The 21,185-nt window shown below is 50.7% G+C and overlaps 1 protein-coding gene across 2 annotated transcripts in view; it reads right to left on the bottom strand.

The window, feature by feature from the left end:
* The window catches only part of PLEKHB2 (pleckstrin homology domain containing B2), a 91,141-nt gene that overhangs the window by 8,433 nt on the left and 61,523 nt on the right, over window positions 1–21,185 (bottom strand). For both annotated transcript variants that reach the window (XM_073581280.1, XM_073581281.1), the window contains 2 exons: window positions 19,562–19,642; window positions 17,999–18,104 (listed from right to left, as the gene is read on the bottom strand). In XM_073581280.1, coding sequence (XP_073437381.1) covers window positions 17,999–18,104; window positions 19,562–19,642 — 187 coding nt within the window. The remainder of the gene's footprint in view (window positions 1–17,998; window positions 18,105–19,561; window positions 19,643–21,185) is intronic.

The following is a 21,185-nucleotide window of genomic DNA, read 5'->3' as shown; positions in this document are numbered from 1 at the left end:
CCCAGCTAATTCTTCCCTTTTCCATTAGGTCTATGACATCATGTGATTAAAAAAATCAGCTACATTAATTTTTCTAAACTCTTTGTAGAAACAGGAGGTTAATTTTCTCTGCACAAGTCATAAGTCCCTGGCAGGGTGAGGAGGGAGCAGCTGGGTCAGGAGTTGAAGAGGGGATGATTCAGGGACATGAGACTTCCTGTTTCTACACAGATCATAGAAAAGAGAAGAATCATCTGTGTAGAAAGGTAAAACGAGCAATTCTAAGTACACAATGTTGTATAATATGATGATCGAAATATATTAAGAGGATAAAAGCTTTACTAGGAGTGCTTCTTTAAAATCAGGGGGCAAGACACTGGAAAGAATCAGACCTTGACTTATTGGGTAGCTACCATGAAGGGTGAGGCACAAAAGGGACCAGCTATCTTCCTCTTAGAGCTGAGCTAATTTGCACTACTTTTACCCTGGTATCCATCTTTATCAGTGCCCGTCACACTTTGAAGACCACTTTATTTATGCTTTTTGCAGGTTCACCTCCGATGTATAAAAAAAACAGTTGTTACCATGGTGAAAAATGTATAATCAGTTTAGAAATGGTTTGACAACCCTCACATAGAGTTGATCTCAAACAACTGTGGAGACACTTTCTCATTAAGGACACAGGAACATGGATGCATTAGGAAAAACTGAGTTTCTGGGTCTGGGGCTTATCTTCAAAGTCACCATCTGTGCCCACGTCTCCATTCACTAGAATTAGACTGTGTTATAAAAGGTCCTCAGTGCTGCTTGATACTGCTGCTTTTTTCAGATTGGTACAGATAAATGCATTAGTCTTGCGAGACCCCCGACCAACTCCATTGGAATCAATTGGGTCTGTTAGCATCCATTTGGATCAACCGGAAAAAGTAAATCACAGACCATGAGAATTCATATGGAAACCTCAGTGGTTGATACCATCTTTTCAGTTAGCCATTAAAAGGTAACACATTGCAAGCTTTCGAGACTACTCAGGTGTTTTCATCAGGCTAGACTAACACAACATCTGAAGAATCACATATTTATACACAAGACGGCACAGGAATAATGCAAAAGCTAAAACAAGTGATGTGAAGCAGAACTATCATTATGGGAGAGGGATAAGCATAAATATTGGAACAGTTCATAGATAAGGAGTCTGGATGATTTATTGCCCTCTGATTGGGGTCTGGTTCTGTGTTGTGTGATGACCCCAGAAGGTCTGAAGAGCAAATTCCTTAATTGATGTAAAAAGACATAAATCCATGCAACACATTCATTCCTGCACTGAGTGTGTCAAAGTTGTCATAAATTTATACTCCCAGACTCTTCTGTCTCTCTGAGACTTGAAGTTAGCTTTTAATACTAGTAATTTAATGTCCATCATGCTATGACCGGATACAAAAATTTTTTGCCACAGGTAGATCCATTCTTTTTTCTCTTATTGTGTGACGATGAGAATTCATCCTCGTCAGGCCCGGATTGGCCACTTACCCAACCGGGCATTTTCCCGCTGGGCTGCCATTTTCATGCACTTTTGGGCCGCTGGCTGGGCGCCCGCTCCTCTGGCAGCTTGCCAGATAATGTGGCGGCGGGTCGGCCTTTTTTTTCCTGCCGCCGGCCCTTTAAATTTGCTGGCAAGGCGGCAGGCAGTGCTGCGGCACCCTAGGGGGTTAAGAACGTGCCGCGGTGATGCTGCATGTCGTCGGACGTTCTTTGAGGGCGGAGCCGGAGACTGCTGGTTGGGGGGGAAACAGCAGTTGCCGCACAAAGCTGCGACATGGAGAAAGGATCGTGCGCTCGGCTCACCTCTCACCAACAGCTTGTCCTCGAAAACCCCGCGGAAGTATTCCTGCTGCGTCACACTCCATCTTCTCCCCACCTGACAGTGAGTGTCCGTGGGGGCGGCATTATGTGCTCTGCTACCAGCAGCATCTACAATTTAGCCTGAACGCTGGTGCTGCTGGTAGCGTGCAAAGGCTTGTAAGTGATGAGATCACAGGAGGGAAGGAGTCAGGCCCCAGATCATGTGACCCCTGTCTCCTCCCCTCCTGTGATCTCATCACAGGTCCTGTGCGCACAGCACAGAGCACTGAGAGCACCAATGTATGTGGATTGTGGCTCTGCGGGTGGAGGTCGGTGCTGGAGGCTCCATTATTCTCTATGTGGATTGTGGCTCTGCGGGTGGAGGTCGGTGCCGGAGGCCCCATTATTCTCTATGTGGAGTGCGGGTGGAGGTCGGTGCCGGAGGCTCCGTTATTCTCTATGTGGAGTGCGGCTCTGAGGGTGGAGGCCGGTGGCTCCATTATTCTATATGTGGAGTGCAGCTCTGCAGGAGGAGGTAGGTGCCAGAGGCTCCATTATTCTATATGTGGAGTGTGGCTCTGCGGGTGGAGGTCGGTGCTGGAGGCTCCATTATTCTCTATGTGGATTGTGGCTCTGCGGGTGGAGGTCGGTGCTGGAGGCTCCATTCTCTATGTGGATTGTGGCTCTGCGGGTGGAGGTCGGTGCTGGAGGCTCCATTATTCTCTATGTGGATTGTGGCTCTGCGGGTGGAGGTCGGTGCTGGAGGCTCCATTATTCTCTATGTGGAGGTCAGTGCCAAAGGCTCCATTATTCTCTATGTGGAGTGCAGCTCTGCGGGTGGAGGTCGGTGCCGGAGGCTCCATTATTCTCTATGTGGAGTGCGGGTGGAGGTCAGTGCCAAAGGCCCCATTATTCTCTATGTGGAGGTCAGTGCCAAAGGCTCCATTATTCTATATGTGGAGTGCAGCTCTGCGGGTGGAGGTCGGTGCCGGAGGCTCCATTATTCTCTATGTGGAGTGCGGCTCTGCGGGTGGAGGTCGGTGCTGGAGGCTCCATTATTCTCTATGTGGAGTGCAGCTCTGCGAGTGGAGGTCGGTGCCGGAGGCTCCATTATTCTCTATGTGGAGTGCGGCTCTGCGGGTGGAGGTCGGTGCTGGAGGCTCCATTATTCTCTATGTGGAGGTCGGTGCTGGAGGTTCCATTATTCTCTATGTGGAGGTCAGTGCCAAAGGCTCCATTATTCTCTATGTGGAGTGCAGCTCTGCGGGTGGAGGTCGGTGCCGGAGGCTCCATTATTCTCTATGTGGAGTGCGGGTGGAGGTCAGTGCCAAAGGCCCCATTATTCTCTATGTGGAGTGCGGGTGGAGGTCGGTGCTGGAGGTTCCATTATTCTCTATGTGGAGGTCAGTGCCAAAGGCTCTATTATTCTCTATGTGGAGTGCAGCTCTGCGGGTGGAGGTCGGTGCCGGAGGCTCCATTATTCTCTATGTGGAGTGCGGGTGGAGGTCAGTGCCAAAGGCCCCATTATTCTCTATGTGGAGTGCGGGTGGAGGTCGGTGCCGGAGGCTCCGTTATTCTCTATGTGGAGTGCGGCTCTGAGGGTGGAGGCCGGAGGCTCCATTATTCTCTATGTGGAGTGCGGCTCTGCGGGTGGAGGTCGGTGCCAGAGGCTCCATTATTCTATATGTGGAGTGCAGCTCTGCGGGTGGAGGTCGGTGCCGGAGGCTCCATTATTCTATATGTGGAGTGCAGCTCTGCGGGTGGAGGTCGGTGCCAGAGGCTCCATTATTCTATATGTGGAGTGTGGCTCTGCGGGTGGAGGTCGGGGCCGGAGGCTCCATTATTCTATATGTGGAGTGCAGCTCTGCGTGTGGAGGTCGGTGCTGGAGGCTCCATTATTCTATATGTGGAGTGCAGCTCTGCGGGTGGAGGTCGGTGCCGGAGGCTCCATTATTCTCTATGTGGAGTGCGGCTCTGCGGGTGGAGGTTGGTGCTGGAGGCTCCATTATTCTCTATATGGAGTGCGGGTGGAGGTCAGTGCCAAAGGCTCCATTATTCTCTATGTGGAGGTCGGTGCTGGAGGTTCCATTATTCTCTATGTGGAGGTCAGTGCCAAAGGCTCCATTATTCTCTATGTGGAGTGCAGCTCTGCGGGTGGAGGTCGGTGCCGGAGGCTCCATTATTCTCTATGTGGAGTGCGGGTGGAGGTCAGTGCCAAAGGCCCCATTATTCTCTATGTGGAGTGCGGGTGGAGGTCGGTGCCGGAGGCTCCGTTATTCTCTATGTGGAGTGCGGCTCTGAGGGCAGAGGCCGGTGCCGGAGGCTCCATTATTCTATATGTGGAGTGCAGCTCTGCGGGTGGAGGTCGGTGCCGGAGGCTCCATTATTCTATATGTGGAGTGCAGCTCTGCGGGTGGAGGTCGGTGCCGGAGGCTCCATTATTCTATATGTGGAGTGCAGCTCTGCGGGTGGAGGTCGGTGCCGGAGGCTCCATTATTCTATATGTGGAGTGCAGCTCTGCGTGTGGAGGTCGGTGCCGGAGGCTCCATTATTCTATATGTGGAGTGCAGCTCTGCGTGTGGAGGTCGGTGCCGGAGGCTCCATTATTCTATATGTGGATTGCAGCTCTGCGGGTGGAGGTCGGTGCCGGAGGCTCCATTATTCTCTATGTGGAGTGCGGCTCTGCGGATGGAGGTCGGTGCCGGAGGCTCCATTATTCTATATGTGGAGTGCAGCTCTGCGGGCGGAGGTCGGTGCCGGAGGCTCCATTATTCTCTATGTTGAGTGCAGCTCTGCGGGTGGAGGTCGGTGCCGGAGGCTCCATTATTCTCTATGGGGAGTGCGGGTGGAGGTCAGTGCCAAAGGCCCCATTATTCTCTATGTGGAGTGCGGGTGGAGGTCGGTGCCGGAGGCTCCGTTATTCTCTATGTGGAGTGCGGCTCTGCGTGTGGAGGTCGGTGCTGGAGGCTCCATTATTCTCTATGTGGAGGTCGATGCTGGAGGCTCCATTATTCTCTATGTGGAGTGCGGGTGGAGGTCAGTGCCAAAGGCCCCATTATTCTCTATGTGGAGTGCGGGTGGAGGTCGGTGCCGGAGGCTCCGTTATTCTCTATGTGGAGTGCGGCTCTGCGGGTGGAGGTCGGTGCTGGAGGCTCCATTATTCTATATGTGGAGTGCAGCTCTGCGGGTGGAGGTCGCTGCCGGAGGCTCCATTATTCTCTATGTGGAGTGCGGCTCTGCGGGTGGAGGTCGGTGCTGGAGGCTCCATTATTCTCTATGTGGAGTGCGGCTCTGCGGGTGGAGGTCAGTGCTGGAGGCTCCATTATTCTCTATGTGGAGTGCGGCTCTGCGGGTGGAGGTCGGTGCCGGAGGCTCCATTATTCTCTATGTGGAGTGCGGCTCTGCGGGTGGAGGTCGGTGCTGGAGGCTCCATTATTCTCTATGTGGAGTGCGGCTCTGTGGGTGGAGGTCGGTGCTGGAGGCTCCATTATTCTCTATGTGGAGGTCGGTGCTGGAGGCTCCATTATTCTCTATGTGGAGTGCGGCTCTGCGGGTGGAGGTCGGTGCTGGAGGCTCCATTATTCTCTGTGGAGTGCGGCTCTGCGGGTGGAGGTCGGTGCTGGAGGCTCCATTATTCTCTGTGGATTGTGGCTCTGCGGGTGGAGGTCGGTGCTGGAGGCTCCATTATTCTCTATGTGGAGTGCAGCTCTGCGGGTGGAGGTCGGTGCCGGAGGCTCCATTATTCTCTATGTGGAGTGCGGGTGGAGGTTGGTGCTGGAGGCTCCATTATTCTCTATGTGGAGTGCGGCTCTGCGGGTGGAGGTCGGTGCTGGAGGCTCCATTATTCTCTATGTGGATTGTGGCTCTGCGGGTGGAGGTCGGTGCTGGAGGCTCCATTATTCTCTATGTGGAGTGCAGCTCTGCGGGTGGAGGTCGGTGCCGGAGGCTCCATTATTCTATATGTGGAGTGCAGCTCTGCGGGTGGAGGTCGGTGGCAGAGGCTCCATTATTCTATATGTGGAGTGCAGCTCTGCGGGTGGAGGTCGGGGCCGGAGGCTCCATTATTCTATATGTGGAGTGCAGCTCTGCGGGTGGAGGTCGGTGCTGGAGGCTCCATTATTCTTTATGTGGAGTGCAGCTCTGCGGGTGGAGGTCGGTGCCGGAGGCTCCATTATTCTCTATGTGGAGTGCGGCTCTGCGGGTGGAGGTTGGTGCTGGAGGCTCCATTATTCTCTATATGGAGTGCGGGTGGAGGTCAGTGCCAAAGGCTCCATTATTCTCTATGTGGAGGTCGGTGCTGGAGGTTCCATTATTCTCTATGTGGAGGTCAGTGCCAAAGGCTCCATTATTCTCTATGTGGAGTGCAGCTCTGCGGGTGGAGGTCGGTGCCGGAGGCTCCATTATTCTCTATGTGGAGTGCGGGTGGAGGTTGGTGCTGGAGGCTCCATTATTCTCTATGTGGAGTGCGGCTCTGCGGGTGGAGGTCGGTGCTGGAGGCTCCATTATTCTCTATGTGGATTGTGGCTCTGCGGGTGGAGGTCGGTGCTGGAGGCTCCATTATTCTCTATGTGGAGTGCAGCTCTGCGGGTGGAGGTCGGTGCCGGAGGCTCCATTATTCTATATGTGGAGTGCAGCTCTGCGGGTGGAGGTCGGTGGCCGGAGGCTCCATTATTCTATATGTGGAGTGCAGCTCTGCGGGTGGAGGTCGGTGCTGGAGGCTCCATTATTCTTTATGTGGAGTGCAGCTCTGCGGGTGGAGGTCGGTGCCGGAGGCTCCATTATTCTCTATGTGGAGTGCGGCTCTGCGGGTGGAGGTTGGTGCTGGAGGCTCCATTATTCTCTATATGGAGTGCGGGTGGAGGTCAGTGCCAAAGGCTCCATTATTCTCTATGTGGAGGTCGGTGCTGGAGGTTCCATTATTCTCTATGTGGAGGTCAGTGCCAAAGGCTCCATTATTCTCTATGTGGAGTGCAGCTCTGCGGGTGGAGGTCGGTGCCGGAGGCTCCATTATTCTCTATGTGGAGTGCGGCTCTGCGGGTGGAGGTCGGTGCTGGAGGCTCCATTATTCTCTATGTGGAGTGCGGCTCTGCGTGTGGAGGTCGGTGCTGGAGGCTCCATTATTCTCTATGTGGAGTGCGGCTCTGCGTGTGGAGGTCGGTGCTGGAGGCTCCATTATTCTCTATGTGGAGTGCGGCTCTGCGGGTGGAGGTCGGTGCCGGAGGCTCCATTATTCTCTATGTGGAGTGCGGCTCTGCGGGTGGAGGTCGGTGCTGGAGGCTCCATTATTCTCTATGTGGAGTGCGGCTCTGCGGGTGGAGGTCGGTGCCGGAGGCTCCATTATTCTATATGTGGAGTGCAGCTCTGCGGGTGGAGGTCGGTGCTGGAGGCTCCATTATTCTCTATATGGAGTGCGGGTGGAGGTCAGTGCCAAAGGCTCCATTATTCTCTATGTGGAGGTCGGTGCTGGAGGTTCCATTATTCTCTATGTGGAGGTCAGTGCCAAAGGCTCCATTATTCTCTATGTGGAGTGCAGCTCTGCGGGTGGAGGTCGGTGCCGGAGGCTCCATTATTCTCTATGTGGAGTGCGGGTGGAGGTCAGTGCCAAAGGCCCCATTATTCTCTATGTGGAGTGCGGGTGGAGGTCGGTGCCGGAGGCTCCGTTATTCTCTATGTGGAGTGCGGCTCTGAGGGTGGAGGCCGGTGCCGGAGGCTCCATTATTCTATATGTGGAGTGCAGCTCTGCGGGTGGAGGTCGGTGCCGGAGGCTCCATTATTCTATATGTGGAGTGCAGCTCTGCGGGTGGAGGTCGGTGCCGGAGGCTCCATTATTCTCTATGTGGAGGTCGATGCTGGAGGCTCCATTATTCTCTATGTGGAGTGCGGGTGGAGGTCAGTGCCAAAGGCCCTATTATTCTCTATGTGGAGTGCGGGTGGAGGTCGGTGCCGGAGGCTCCGTTATTCTCTATGTGGAGTGCGGCTCTGCGTGTGGAGGTCGGTGCTGGAGGCTCCATTATTCTATATGTGGAGTGCAGCTCTGCGGGTGGAGGTCGGTGCCGGAGGCTCCATTATTCTCTATGTGGAGTGTGGCTCTGCGGGTGGAGGTCAGTGCTGGAGGCTCCATTATTCTCTATGTGGAGTGCGGCTCTGAGGGTGGAGGTCGGTGCCGGAGGCTCCATTATTCTATATGTGGAGTGCAGCTCTGCGGGTGGAGGTCGGTGTCGGAGGCTCCATTATTCTCTATGTGGAGTGCAGCTCTGCGGGTGGAGGTCGGTGCTGGAGGCTCCATTATTCTCTATGTGGAGTGCGGCTCTGTGGGTGGAGGTCGGTGCTGGAGGCTCCATTATTCTCTATGTGGAGGTCGGTGCTGGAGGCTCCATTATTCTCTATGTGGAGTGCAGCTCTGCGGGTGGAGGTCGGTGCCGGAGGCTCCATTATTCTCTATGTGGAGTGCGGGTGGAGGTCGGTGCTGGAGGCTCCATTATTCTCTATGTGGAGTGCAGCTCTGCGTGTGGAGGTCGGTGCTGGAGGCTATATTATTCTCTATGTGGAGTGCAGCTCTGCGGGTGGAGGTCGGTGCCGGAGGCTCCATTATTCTCTATGTGGAGTGCGGCTCTGCGGGTGGAGGTCGGTGCCAGAGGCTCCATTATTCTATATGTGGAGTGCAGCTCTGCGGGTGGAGGTCGGGGCCGGAGGCTCCATTATTCTATATGTGGAGTGCAGCTCTGCGTGTGGAGGTCGGTGCTGGAGGCTCCATTATTCTTTATGTGGAGTGCAGCTCTGCGGGTGGAGGTCGGTGCCGGAGGCTCCATTATTCTCTATGTGGAGTGCGGCTCTGCGGGTGGAGGTTGGTGCTGGAGGCTCCATTATTCTCTATATGGAGTGCGGGTGGAGGTCAGTGCCAAAGGCTCCATTATTCTCTATGTGGAGGTAGGTGCTGGAGGTTCCATTATTCTCTATGTGGAGGTCAGTGCCAAAGGCTCCATTATTCTCTATGTGGAGTGCAGCTCTGCGGGTGGAGGTCGGTGCCGGAGGCTCCATTATTCTCTATGTGGAGTGCGGGTGGAGGTCAGTGCCAAAGGCCCCATTATTCTCTATGTGGAGTGTGGCTCTGCGGGTGGAGGTCGGTGCCGGAGGCGCCGTTATTCTATATGTGGAGTGCAGCTCTGCGGGTGGAGGTCGGTGCCGGAGGCTCCATTATTCTATATGTGGAGTGCAGCTCTGCGGGTGGAGGTCGGTGCCGGAGGCTCCATTATTCTATATGTGGAGTGCAGCTCTGCGGGTGGAGGTCGGTGCCGGAGGCTCCATTATTCTATATGTGGAGTGCAGCTCTGCGGGTGGAGGTCGGTGCCGGAGGCTCCATTATTCTATATGTGGAGTGCAGCTCTGCGTGTGGAGGTCGGTGCTGGAGGCTCCATTATTCTATATGTGGAGTGCAGCTCTGCGGGTGGAGGTCGGTGCCGAAGGCTCCATTATTCTCTATGTGGAGGTCGATGCTGGAGGCCCCATTATTCTCTATGTGGAGTGTGGGTGGAGGTCAGTGCCAAAGGCCCCATTATTCTCTATGTGGAGTGCGGCTCTGCGGGTGGAGGTCGGTGCCCAAGGCTCCATTATTCTCTATGTGGAGTGCGGCTCTGCGGGTGGAGGTCGGTGCCGGAGGCTCCATTATTCTATATGTGGAGTGCAGCTCTGCGGGTGGAGGTCGGTGCCGGAGGCTCCATTATTCTCTATGTGGAGTGCGGCTCTGCGGGTGGAGGTCGGTGCTGGAGGCTCCATTATTCTCTATGTGGAGTGCGGCTCTGTGGGTGGAGGTCGGTGCTGGAGGCTCCATTATTCTCTATGTGGAGGTCGGTGCTGGAGGCTCCATTCTTCTCTATGTGGAGTGCGGGTGGAGGTCGGTGCTGGAGGCTCCATTATTCTCTATGTGGAGTGCGGCTCTGCGGGTGGAGGTCGGTGCTGGAGGCTCCATTATTCTCTATGTGGAGTGCGGCTCTGCGGGTGGAGGTCGGTGCTGGAGGCTCCATTATTCTCTATGTGGAGTGCGGCTCTGCGGGTGGAGGTCGGTGCTGGAGGCTCCATTATTCCCTATGTGGAGGTCGGTGCTGGAGGCTCCATTATTCTCTATGTGGAGTGCGGCTCTGCGGGTGGAGGTCGGTGCTGGAGGCTCCATTATTCTCTATGTGGAGGTCGGCTGTGCGGGTGAAGGTCGGTGCCGGAGGCTCCATTATTCTCTATGTGGAGTGCGGCTCTGCGGGTGGAGGTCGGTGCTGGAGGCTCCATTATTCTCTATGTGGAGTGCGGCTCTGTGGGTGGAGGTCGGTGCTGGAGGCTCCATTATTCTCTATGTGGAGGTCGGTGCTGGAGGCTCCATTCTTCTCTATGTGGAGTGCGGGTGGAGGTCGGTGCTGGAGGCTCCATTATTCTCTATGTGGAGTGCGGCTCTGCGGGTGGAGGTCGGTGCTGGAGGCTCCATTATTCTCTATGTGGAGGTCGATGCTGGAGGCTCCATTATTCTCTATGTGGAGTGCGGCTCTGCGGGTGGAGGTCGGTGCTGGAGGCTCCATTATTCTCTATGTGGAGGTCGGCTGTGCGGGTGAAGGTCGGTGCCGGAGGCTCCATTATTCTCTATGTGGAGTGCAGCTCTGCGTGTGGAGGTCGGTGCCGGAGGCTCCGTTATTCTCTATGTGGAGTGCGGCTCTGCGTGTGGAGGTCGGTGCTGGAGGCTCCATTATTCTCTATGTGGAGTGCGGCTCTGCGGGTGGAGGTCGGTGCCGGAGGCTCCATTCTATATGTGGAGTGCAGCTCTGCGGGTGGAGGTCGGTGCCGGAGGCTCCATTCTCTATGTGGAGTGCGGCTCTGCGGGTGGAGGTCGGTGCCGGAGGCTCCATTATTCTCTATGTGGAGTGCGGCTCTGCGGGTGGAGGTCGGTGCCGGAGGCTCCATTATTCTATATGTGGAGTGCAGCTCTGCGGGTGGAGGTCGGTGCCGGAGGCTCCATTATTCTCTATGTGGAGTGCGGCTCTGCGGGTGGAGGTTGGTGCTGGAGGCTCCATTATTCCCTATGTGGAGGTCGGTGCCGGAGGCTCCATTATTCTATATGTGGAGTGCGGGTGGAGGTCGGTGCTGGAGGCTCCATTATTCTCTATGTGGAGTGCAGGTGGAGGTCGGTGCCGGAGGCTCCATTATTCTATATGTGGAGTGCGGGTGGAGGTCGGTGCTGGAGGCTCCATTATTCTCTATGTGGAGTGCGGCTCTGCGGGTGGAGGTCGGTGCCGGAGGCTCCATTCTATATGTGGAGTGCGGCTCTGCGGGTGGAGGTCGGTGCTGGAGGCTCCATTATTCTCTATGTGGAGTGCAGCTCTGCGAGTGGAGGTCGGTGCTGGAGGCTCCATTATTCTCTATGTGGAGTGCAGCTCTGCGGGTGGAGGTCGGTGCTGGAGGCTCCATTATTCTCTATGTGGAGTGCGGCTCGGCGGGTGGAGGTCGGTGCCGGAGGCCCCATTATTCTCTATGTGGAGTGCGGCTCTGCGGGTGGAGGTCGGTGCTGGAGGCTCCATTATTCTCTATGTGGAGTGCGGCTCTGCGGGTGGAGGTCGGTGCTGGAGGCTCCATTATTCTCTATGTGGAGTGCGGCTCTGCGGGTGGAGGTTGGTGCTGGAGGCTCCATTATTCTCTATGTGGAGTGCGGCTCTGCGGGTGGAGGTCGGTGCTGGAGGCTCCATTATTCTCTATGTGGAGTGCGGCTCTGCGGGTGGAGGTCGGTGCTGGAGGCTCCATTATTCTCTATGTGGAGGTCGATGCCGGAGGCTCCATTATTCTCTATGTGGAGTGCGACTCTGCGGGTGGAGGTCGGTGCTGGAGGCTCCATTATTCTCTATGTGGAGTGCGGCTCTGCGGGTGGAGGTCGGTGCTGGAGGCTCCATTATTCTCTATGTGGAGTGCGGCTCTGCGGGTGGAGGTCGGTGCTGGAGGCTCCATTATTCTCTATGTGGAGTGCGGCTCTGCGGGTGGAGGTCGGTGCTGGAGGCTCCATTATTCTCTATGTGGAGGTCGGTGCTGGAGGCTCCATTATTCTCTATGTGGAGTGCGGCTCTGCGGGTGGAGGTCGGTGTCGGAGGCTCCATTATTCTCTATGTGGAGTGCGGGTGGAGGTCAGTGCATAAGCATTTATAATATGTAAACTTTCTAATATTATTAATTAATTTAATTTCACCTAATTTGTGCCTATAATACATAGAGCATGAATATCTATTTGAAGCACGACTTCCTTGCACACTAGTTGACAAGATGATTCTTGTCAACAATATTTACACATACACTGTAGCAGTTTCGTATGAAGACAGAAATTTATAGCAAGACCTCCAACATCTAACCTTTTTGAGATATCAAAACAAAAACATTTAAAAAATTTACATTAAGCAAGTAAATTTTTAATTAAAATGTTGAGACTGATCTCATCATTTACTTTTATTCTTAAACATATTAGCTATTTTATATACCCAAATATAAATATAGCTTTCAAACAGGACAAACACAACAACACTGAAATTCAGACTTGAGGTTACAGTGTAAGTTAACTCAAGTATGCCAATTCAACACAAAGCCTTACCATGGACAGATGACGTTAACAGACAATCCCCCAAGTAGGGCCACTCTATGCAATACTTTGATGGCGTCCAAGTGAGTGTATCACTTCAGAACAGAACAGTCATGACATGGACTCTTTCAATGCCTAGCATGGGTTGAGTTTCTTAAAATTTGGTCACACATGAAGGTATTCTGTTTATTACCATGTGATAAGCCCCTCATTGTTTCTACAAGACTAGAGTCTAGGTTAAAGGTACTGTCACACTTAGCGATGTACCAGCGATCCCGACCAGCGATATGACGCGGTCAGGATCGCTGGTGCATCGCTAAGTGGTCGCTAGTGAGCTGCCACACAGGCAGATCTCACCAGCGACATCGCAGGGGTCGGGGGTCGCTACTTGCCTGTCAGACGAGGTGATCCTGCGTCCTCCCGCCCGGCTCCACGCGTCGCTCGTCTTCACAAAGCAGGAAGCGCCGCAGGAAGCTGACGACGAGAAACAGTCCTGAACGTTTTCGCGCAATCAGCGATAAGCAGCGGGGGAGCGGGTTGTAGGTAAGTATCACACAGAGATATCGCTAGCAATATCGCTATAACGTCACTAGTTATAGCGATATTGCTAGCGATATCTCTTAAGGGCATGTCACACTGAGATATCGCTAGCAAGATCACTATAACTAGTGACGTTATAGCGATATTGCTAGCGATATCTCTGTGTGTGATACTTACCTACAACCCGCTCCCCCGCTGCTTATCGCTGATCGCGCGAGAACGTTCAGGACTGTTTCTCGTCGTCAGTTTCCTGCTGGGCTTCCTGCTGTGAGGACGAGCGACGCGTGGAGCCGGGCGGGAGGACGCAGGATCGCCTAGTGTGACAGTTAAGTAGCGATCCCCGTCCCCAGCGATGTCGCTGGTGAGATCTGCCTGTGTGACAGCTCACTAGCGACCACTTAGCGATGTACCAGCGATCCTGACCGCGTCATATCGCTGGTCGGGATCGCTGGTACATCGCTAAGTGTGACAGTACCTTAAGTGTGACAGTACCTTAAGTGTGACATGCCCTTTACAGTTACTGTTGACTCATGTAATTACCTTTGCCAGGGAAGGTCACAGACTCAGACAAATCAATTATGCTAACCTTTCATTGTATTGCTCCATTCTATGTAAATTAGCCGACTCTTCCTAATCTCTGTTAGACACCATTACTACTATGGATATTATGTATGCGGCTTGGAATCTAGCACACTCTTATTCCACCAATCATGAGGCCCCAAGGCTCTGAATTGAGAGCTCAGGGGTATAGAAGGAGGACTGTCCAGTGACCAAGTCACTCTTGCTGCATGGTACCAATTTTGGATCTGCGGATCCGATTGGCAGGCCATAACCCCACATGGATTATAAGACTACATGGACTTCAGCATCGAATGCAAGGATTCGGATGAGATATCAAAGACTACATAAGGATGGTATCCAGCTTGGGACAATCCAGTCACCTGACTACAGAATTTGCGGTAGTCAGTCAGCTTCCTAAATCTGGCATTATTCCTTTCTCGGTGGGTGCACACCGAAAGTGGGGTGCTGCTGGCTTGGAGTAAGTAGCCCTGGAAGCTCTGAGGAACGGATATTATAATCCCTGGTGAGCTAGTGGAAGGGTGATAAACTGTTTGCTGTTACATTTTGTGTTTTGCTGGTTGTGTGATATATGCCATTAATTGTTTGGGGATCCAAGAAAGTCCTAATATTGTGATTCACTCACCCTGTGATGTCTGACTAGTGTGCCACCGACTGTTAAGGAGGTCGGGTGTTCAGTTGGGATGAGCCATGGTCCATGCTGTCTTTGTAAAGGCGGCTGGGCAAGCGGACGAGAGCACCCACTGACCCCCGTGTCTACACAAGAACCACTATGTAAAGTTAAAAAAAAGGTTAATAATGACGTTACAATTACATATAAATAATTTGATGACATAAAACTTTATTAAGTGTAATTTCACACACAAACTTAGCATCTGTTCAACAACTCTTGAATTAAACATAGATTAGAGGGTTAAGCCCTTATGGAAACTTCAAGTAAGTTGTGATAGCAAACAGTGAGGTACCTATAAAATGTTTCACATGTGGAGTTAGCATATTTTGTATAACTCTTCAACTATACATAGAGTTGTGAATTTTTTGGGCAAAATTGGTTAGATTGAATGCGTTTGATTATTCGCGACATAAGTGATTTACGTGAATAACTTCTGAACTACACATAGAGTTGATCATTTTTTTGGCAAACATTATGAAGGACATTGAGCTGGTCATTTTGAGTACATGAATAATTCATCATACATGAAAATCGAATAGCTAACTAATAACTAATAGCTAACTGCAGACTAACTTGAGTGCGGTGAGTGCAGCTCTGCGGGTGGAGGTCGGTGCCGGAGGCTCCATTTTTCTCTATGTGGAGGTCGATGCTGGAGGCTCCATTATTCTCTATGTGGAGGTCGATGCTGGAGGCTCCATTATTCTCTATGTGGAGGTCGATGCTGGAAGCTCCATTATTCTCTATGTGGAGGTCGATGCTGGAGGCTCCATTATTCTCTATGTGGAGGTCGATGCTGGAGGCTCCATTATTCTCTATGTGGAGTGCGGCTCTGCGTGTGGAGGTAGGTGCCGGAGGCTCCATTACTCTCTATGTGGAGTGCAGGTGGAGTTCGGTGCTGGAGGCCACATTATTCTCTATGTAGAGTGCGGCTCTGCGGGTGGAGGTCGGTGCCGGAGGCTCCATTACTCTCTATGTGGAGTGCAGGTGGAGGTCGGTGCTGGAGGCCACATTATTCTCTATGTGGAGTGCGGCTCTGCGGGTGGAGGTCGGTTCCGGAGGCTCCATTATTCTCTATGTAGAGTACGGCTCTGCAGGTGGAGGTCAGTGCCGGAGGCTCCATTACTCTCTATGTGTAGTGCAGGTGAAGGTCGGTGCTGGAGGCCACATTATTCTCTATGTGGAGTGCGGCTCTGCGGGTGGAGGTCGGTGCTGGAGGCTCCATTATTCTCTATGTGGAGTGCAGGTGGAGGTCGGTGCTGGAGGCCACATTATTCTCTATGTAGAGTGCGGCTCTGCGGGTGGAGGTCTGTGCCAGAGGCTCCATTATTCTCTATGTGGAGTGCGGCTCTGCGGGTGGAGGTCGGTGCTGGAGGCTCCATTACTCTCTATGTGGAGTGCAGGTGGAGGTCGGTGCCGGAGGCTCCATTATTCTCTATGTGGAGTGCGGCTCTGCGGGTGGAGGTCAGTGCCGGAGGCTCCATTATTCTCTATGTGGAGTGCGGCTCTGCGGGTGGAGGTCGGTGCCGGAGGCTCCATTACTCTCTATGTGGAGTGCAGGTGGAGGTCGGTGCCGGAGGCTCCATTATTCTCTATGTGGAGTGCGGCTCTGCGGGTGGAGGTCAGTGCCGGAGGCTCCATTATTCTCTATGTGGAGTGCGGCTCTGCGGGTGGAGGTCAGTGCCGGAGGCTCCATTATTCTCTATGTGGAGTGCGGCTCTGCGGGTGGAGGTCGGTGCCGGAGGCTCCATTATTCTCTATGCGCAGTGTGGCTCTGCGGGTGGAGGTCTGTGCCAGAGGCTCCATTATTCTATATGTGGAGTGCAGCTCTGCGGGTGGAGGTCGGTGCTGGAGGCTCCATTATTCTATATGTGGAGTGCAGCTCTGCGGGTGGAGGTCGGTGCTGGAGGCTCCATTATTCTCTATGTGGAGTGCGGCTCTGCGGGTGGAGGTCGGTGCCGGAGGCTCCATTATTCTCTATGTGGAGTGCGGCTCTGCGGGTGGAGGTCGGTGCCGGAGGCTCCATTATTCTCTATGTGGAGTGTGGCTCTGCGGGTGGAGGTCGGTGCTGGAGGCTCCATTATTCTCTATGTGGAGTGTGGCTCTGCGGGTGGAGGTCGGTGCTGGAGGCTCCATTATTCTCTATGTGGAGTGTGGCTCTGCGGGTGGAGGTCGGTGCCGGAGGCTCCATTATTCTCTATGTGGAGTGCGGCTCTGCGGGTGGAGGTCGGTGCCGGAGGCTCCATTATTTTCTATGTGGAGTGCAGGTGGAGGTCGGTGCCGGAGGCTCCATTATTCTATATGTGGAGTGCGGCTCTGCGGGTGGAGGTCGGTGCCGGAGGCTCCATTATTCTCTATGTGGAGGTCGATGCTGGAGGCTCCATTCCTCGTTCTCAGTTTTTGCTCGGTCTCCCCCACATACAGACCCTCAGTAGGACATTTAGTACAAATAATTAAGTACACCACATTAGATGTGATGCAGCTGAACGCACCTGGGATCTTGTAGTCCTGATGTGAGTTGGGGATCTTTATCTTGTCCGTGGTCATTATAGATGGACAGGTTTTACATACTTAATTACTTATTGAATATACAGACGTTCCATTGTATGAATTAACACTTGTTATGCAGAGAGGAGTGGGGTGGTATGAAGTGCAGTATTTTTGTGATTTTGTTATACAGTATTACTAATATGTTATTTTTTGTAGATCGTAATTCATTTTTGCAGATCACAACTTATTTGAGAAAGAGATCTAGTTTTTAGAAACCATTGAGTGCCCGCAGTATAATATTTGCATATTAACTCTGCATTTTCTTGCTTTTTTTTTGCTAATTATGGATCAGAAATAATAGTGACAAAGATTATAGGATTTGCATATTTGTCATTAATGTCTATGGTTAAATTCTGTGTAACAAATTTACATGATATGATAGCAATAATTCTCCTATTCTGCCTTGGATTATTTTCACATTGTTGCATTTCTGTGTTTTTTTTGTACATTGATGTACACTGACAGTTGTTTTTAATTATATGTATGTACTCGCACTATTTGACAGCAGCTGTGGAAGGAGGAGTTACTCTGTGGCGCGATTTCTTTTTTAGCACGTCACATCCTTTCACTCTATGACCCGTTGAAGCGATTATACAGCGCAAAACGGCCATTGTCAGCTCTTGTTCCACTCCTATTATCATTCCCCCGGCTGACGTGTACTGCATGTGCCAATAAACCTGCGATTATTCTTCACCAGTCAGTTGAGTGCGGTCCTTTTGTCTCCTACTGGATGCAGGCATAAATGTGTCACATGGATTTATCTCTTTTTACATCAATTAAGGAATTTGCTCTTCAGACCTTCTGGGGTCATCGTACAACACAGAACCAGACCCCAATCAGAGGACAATAAAACATTCACACTCCTTATGAATGAACTGTTCCAATATTTATGTTTTTCCCTCTCCCATAATGACAATTCTGCTTCACGTCACTTGTCTTAGCTATTGGGTTATTCCTGTGCTGTTTTGTGTATAAATATGTTATTCTTCAGATGTTGTATTAGTCTGGCCTGATGAAGAGACCTGAGTAGTCTCGAAAGCTTGCAATGTGTTACCATCTTTTCAGTTAGCCATTAAAAGGTATCAACCACTGAGGACTCTCAATGCTAAATATTCTATCTACTGGCTAACATGATACAAAGATATACATCTTTCCTGTATGGAAACCTATCATTTTACTCTACCTGTCCCATAACTAAACATTTCTTTAAAGGAACTACAAAAATAAATCATCTTTTTACTCACCTTGTGGAGGATATGGGTAAGAAGCATATGCCTGCCCATCACTGGTATACAGCACTTGGGATCCCTGGACTGGATAGCCCCCAGGATACTGGTCATAGCCATATGGCTGGTAATGACATTATTAATAGAGTGTACATAAGCAATTCATACAACTTATCACATGCAATGTTATGTCATTGCCATTTCATAAATAATCACAATAAAATACTAAGGCCTCCATACACATTAGAGCAATGACGAGCAGGATCAGGAGGAGCTGATTGCCATGTATGATTCAGTATAACTTGTATGTATAGAGCCTGCTCAGATCACATCTCAGTGACTCCATGAATGGTGTTAGCCCCCTCTATCACCCTGTTAGACCCTAACCCCCTGCGCACCATGATCCTAGAGGTTTGATTTGTTGTCATGGCAACTGGGGGGTCTAAAAGGTATAGATAAGGAGAAGCCAAGCAGAATTATATATAGATTTTTTGCAAAAGATTCAGTATGATTTGCAATTTATTCATCGAAACCCCTGGTGTTTTTATATATAGGATTCCAGTGGGCGGTCCTACTAGTGATTGACAGCTATCTCAACACGCACAGTCATACAGGGAAGACGGCCCACACACCAGAGGCTCAGGAGCGCATACCACGACCATATAACCAAGGAGATATCCTTATACTTTACCCCGCCAGGGACCACCAGCAACTTTATGGACAAGCTCAGCACATAAAGAGCGACTCTGGACAATACGTTATGTTGCATGTGTCACTTGCGCTTTATCCTTGCCCTGAGCTTACGTCTACCTGCACTTGAATTCTGAAATAAAAAGTAATTGTATTCATCTCAAGAGTGTGCGGTGAAATTTCCTAACTAGATGTCCCAGGGTCTCATCACCTCCTTCCACCGGCACCTCACCTATACTACTGTGTGCACGCCAATTTTCCTCTAATAGGCTGCCAATCACTGGATAGGACCGCCCACTGGACTCCTGTACATAGACACCAAGGGTTTCAATAAATAAAATGCAAGTTTTTACTGAACCTTTTCCCACAAATATGTATAGGAGTTTGGTCATCTCCTCCTGCTCTACAACATCCTGCCTGCTGCAGATCAGACATGTTTCAACATAACTAGAGCAAATTTACTATCAATATTACCCTTTGCCGAACGCAGGATTTACAGGGCTTTATAAGGGCAGTACATTTTTCGTCCTATATTCACACAGTACGGATGAAGAGCTGGTAGGCTTGGACTAGGTTTTGGGTGAGAAGAGAAGGACCTCACAACTCCTCCTTCCAAACCCTTCAGTTGTGTCCCACAATATTGCTGATGTTCTTGCATTTCCAATATCAGTGAAATTAGTTTTCCATCAGCTGTAGGTTGGGGACAATAACCAGGTGACATGTTTCCTTCAGTCATCGGCGGCTGAGACAATCAGAAGCTGTTGACTTGACGGCAGTATCGCTATGTACTACTGCTGCCCTTCTGAGGCCTGATGTCAGGTTATAGAGGACAACCCGGTCACAAGAGGACACTTTTCACTCTGTATAAGGTTTTAAGTGTTGGCGACTTACCGGAGGTGCATCAAACTGACTGTACGGTGGGACAGGACCGAGCACGGCGTCGTCATAGAGCAGAGGCTGGGGCAGAACGTGCTATAAGAGAAGAAAACATTGTATGATTAGTACAGGGTGGGCCATGTATATGGATACATCTAAATAAAATGGGACTGGTTGGTGATATCAACTTCCTCTTTGTGGCACATTAGTATATGGGAGGGGGAACACTTTTCAAGATGGGTGGTGACCATGGCGGCCATTTTGAAGTCGGCCATTTTGGATCCAACTTTATTTTTTCCAATGGGAAGAGGGTCATGTGACACATCAAACTTATTCAGCATTTCACAAGAAAAACAATGGTGTGCTTGTTTTTAAGGTAGCTTTATTCTTTCATGAGTTATTTACAAGTTTCTCTTTGTTTACAGACATTGACATGTCGCAGAGGTTAACACGTGAAGAGCGGATAGAAATTGTGTTGATGTCTGGTGAATGCAGTACCCGGGTCATTGCAGCAGATTTCAATGCAATACACCCTACTTAAGAAAACTGTCACCATTCCCATTTTACTTAGGTGTAGCCATATAAATGGCCTACCTTGTACATAGGATGTGGTTGGTTTATTACTACGGAAGTTCTAGGATCTGTTTCATCAGCCCATTAACTTGGTTCCCTATTACAATTCCTCCTAGACAAATACTCCACATATTAGACTAATTTCATTAAAGGAAATCGGTCAGCAGTGTTTTAAGTCATGTAATATGAGAGCAGCATGATGTAGGGACAGAGAGCCAGAGTCCAGGAGTGTAATATTTTCTGCACTGCTTGATGCAGTTTTAAAAGAATCCCTGTTTATCTGTTGTAGATGCAGCAATAGACGGAATGCTGGGCTGAATATATTTCTACACACGCCACTGATTGGCAGCTTCCTGCCAAGGTACAACGGTGGCTGCCAATCAGTGGTTGGGGCAGGGTTACACAGATTAGCTGGACTGCTGCTGTGCAGGTGAGATCTAGTCCTGCAGTGATAATCTCCTGCTGATAAAACACTGATTGTAATGAAACCACAAACACAAAGTCTAGCAAGTGACATCCCTTGAATCAGGGTCTGTTGCACTATATTAAGATTCTCTCACATTAAACAGCAAAAACATACTGACAGATTCCGTTTAATTTACTTTTCATTATTATAAGCAGATTATAATGTCTCACATCATGTCTCCATACAAGTGAGCAGTTATGGACTGGGGCTAAAATTCATCCCTGGCATTTGAAATCACACAGGCCCATGCTCTCCCCGTTCCCAAGCACCAGATGGGATACATTACTAAAATTAAATTTAGGATATCTTATAACGGCGCAAATATTATAATTTATATATATATATATATATATATATATATATATATATATATATATATATATATATATATATATATATATATATACACACACACGATATGCTGAATCAGCTGCAAGTACTAGGGCTCCCACCACAAGGAGAGAAATCAGATAATAAAATGTATATAAGATGTGCTCGCGCTATGATTCAGACATGTGTACAGTACAGACCAAAAGTTTGGACACACCTCATTCAAAGAGTTTTCTTTATTTTCATGACTGAAAATTGTAGATACACGTC

This window comes from Dendrobates tinctorius, unplaced genomic scaffold (assembly GCF_039654945.1).
Source record: "Dendrobates tinctorius isolate UK_male_01 unplaced genomic scaffold, ASM3965494v1 ptg000069l, whole genome shotgun sequence".
Taxonomy (NCBI): domain Eukaryota; kingdom Metazoa; phylum Chordata; class Amphibia; order Anura; family Dendrobatidae; genus Dendrobates; species Dendrobates tinctorius.
This window is presented reverse-complemented; position numbering and strand designations above follow the sequence as displayed.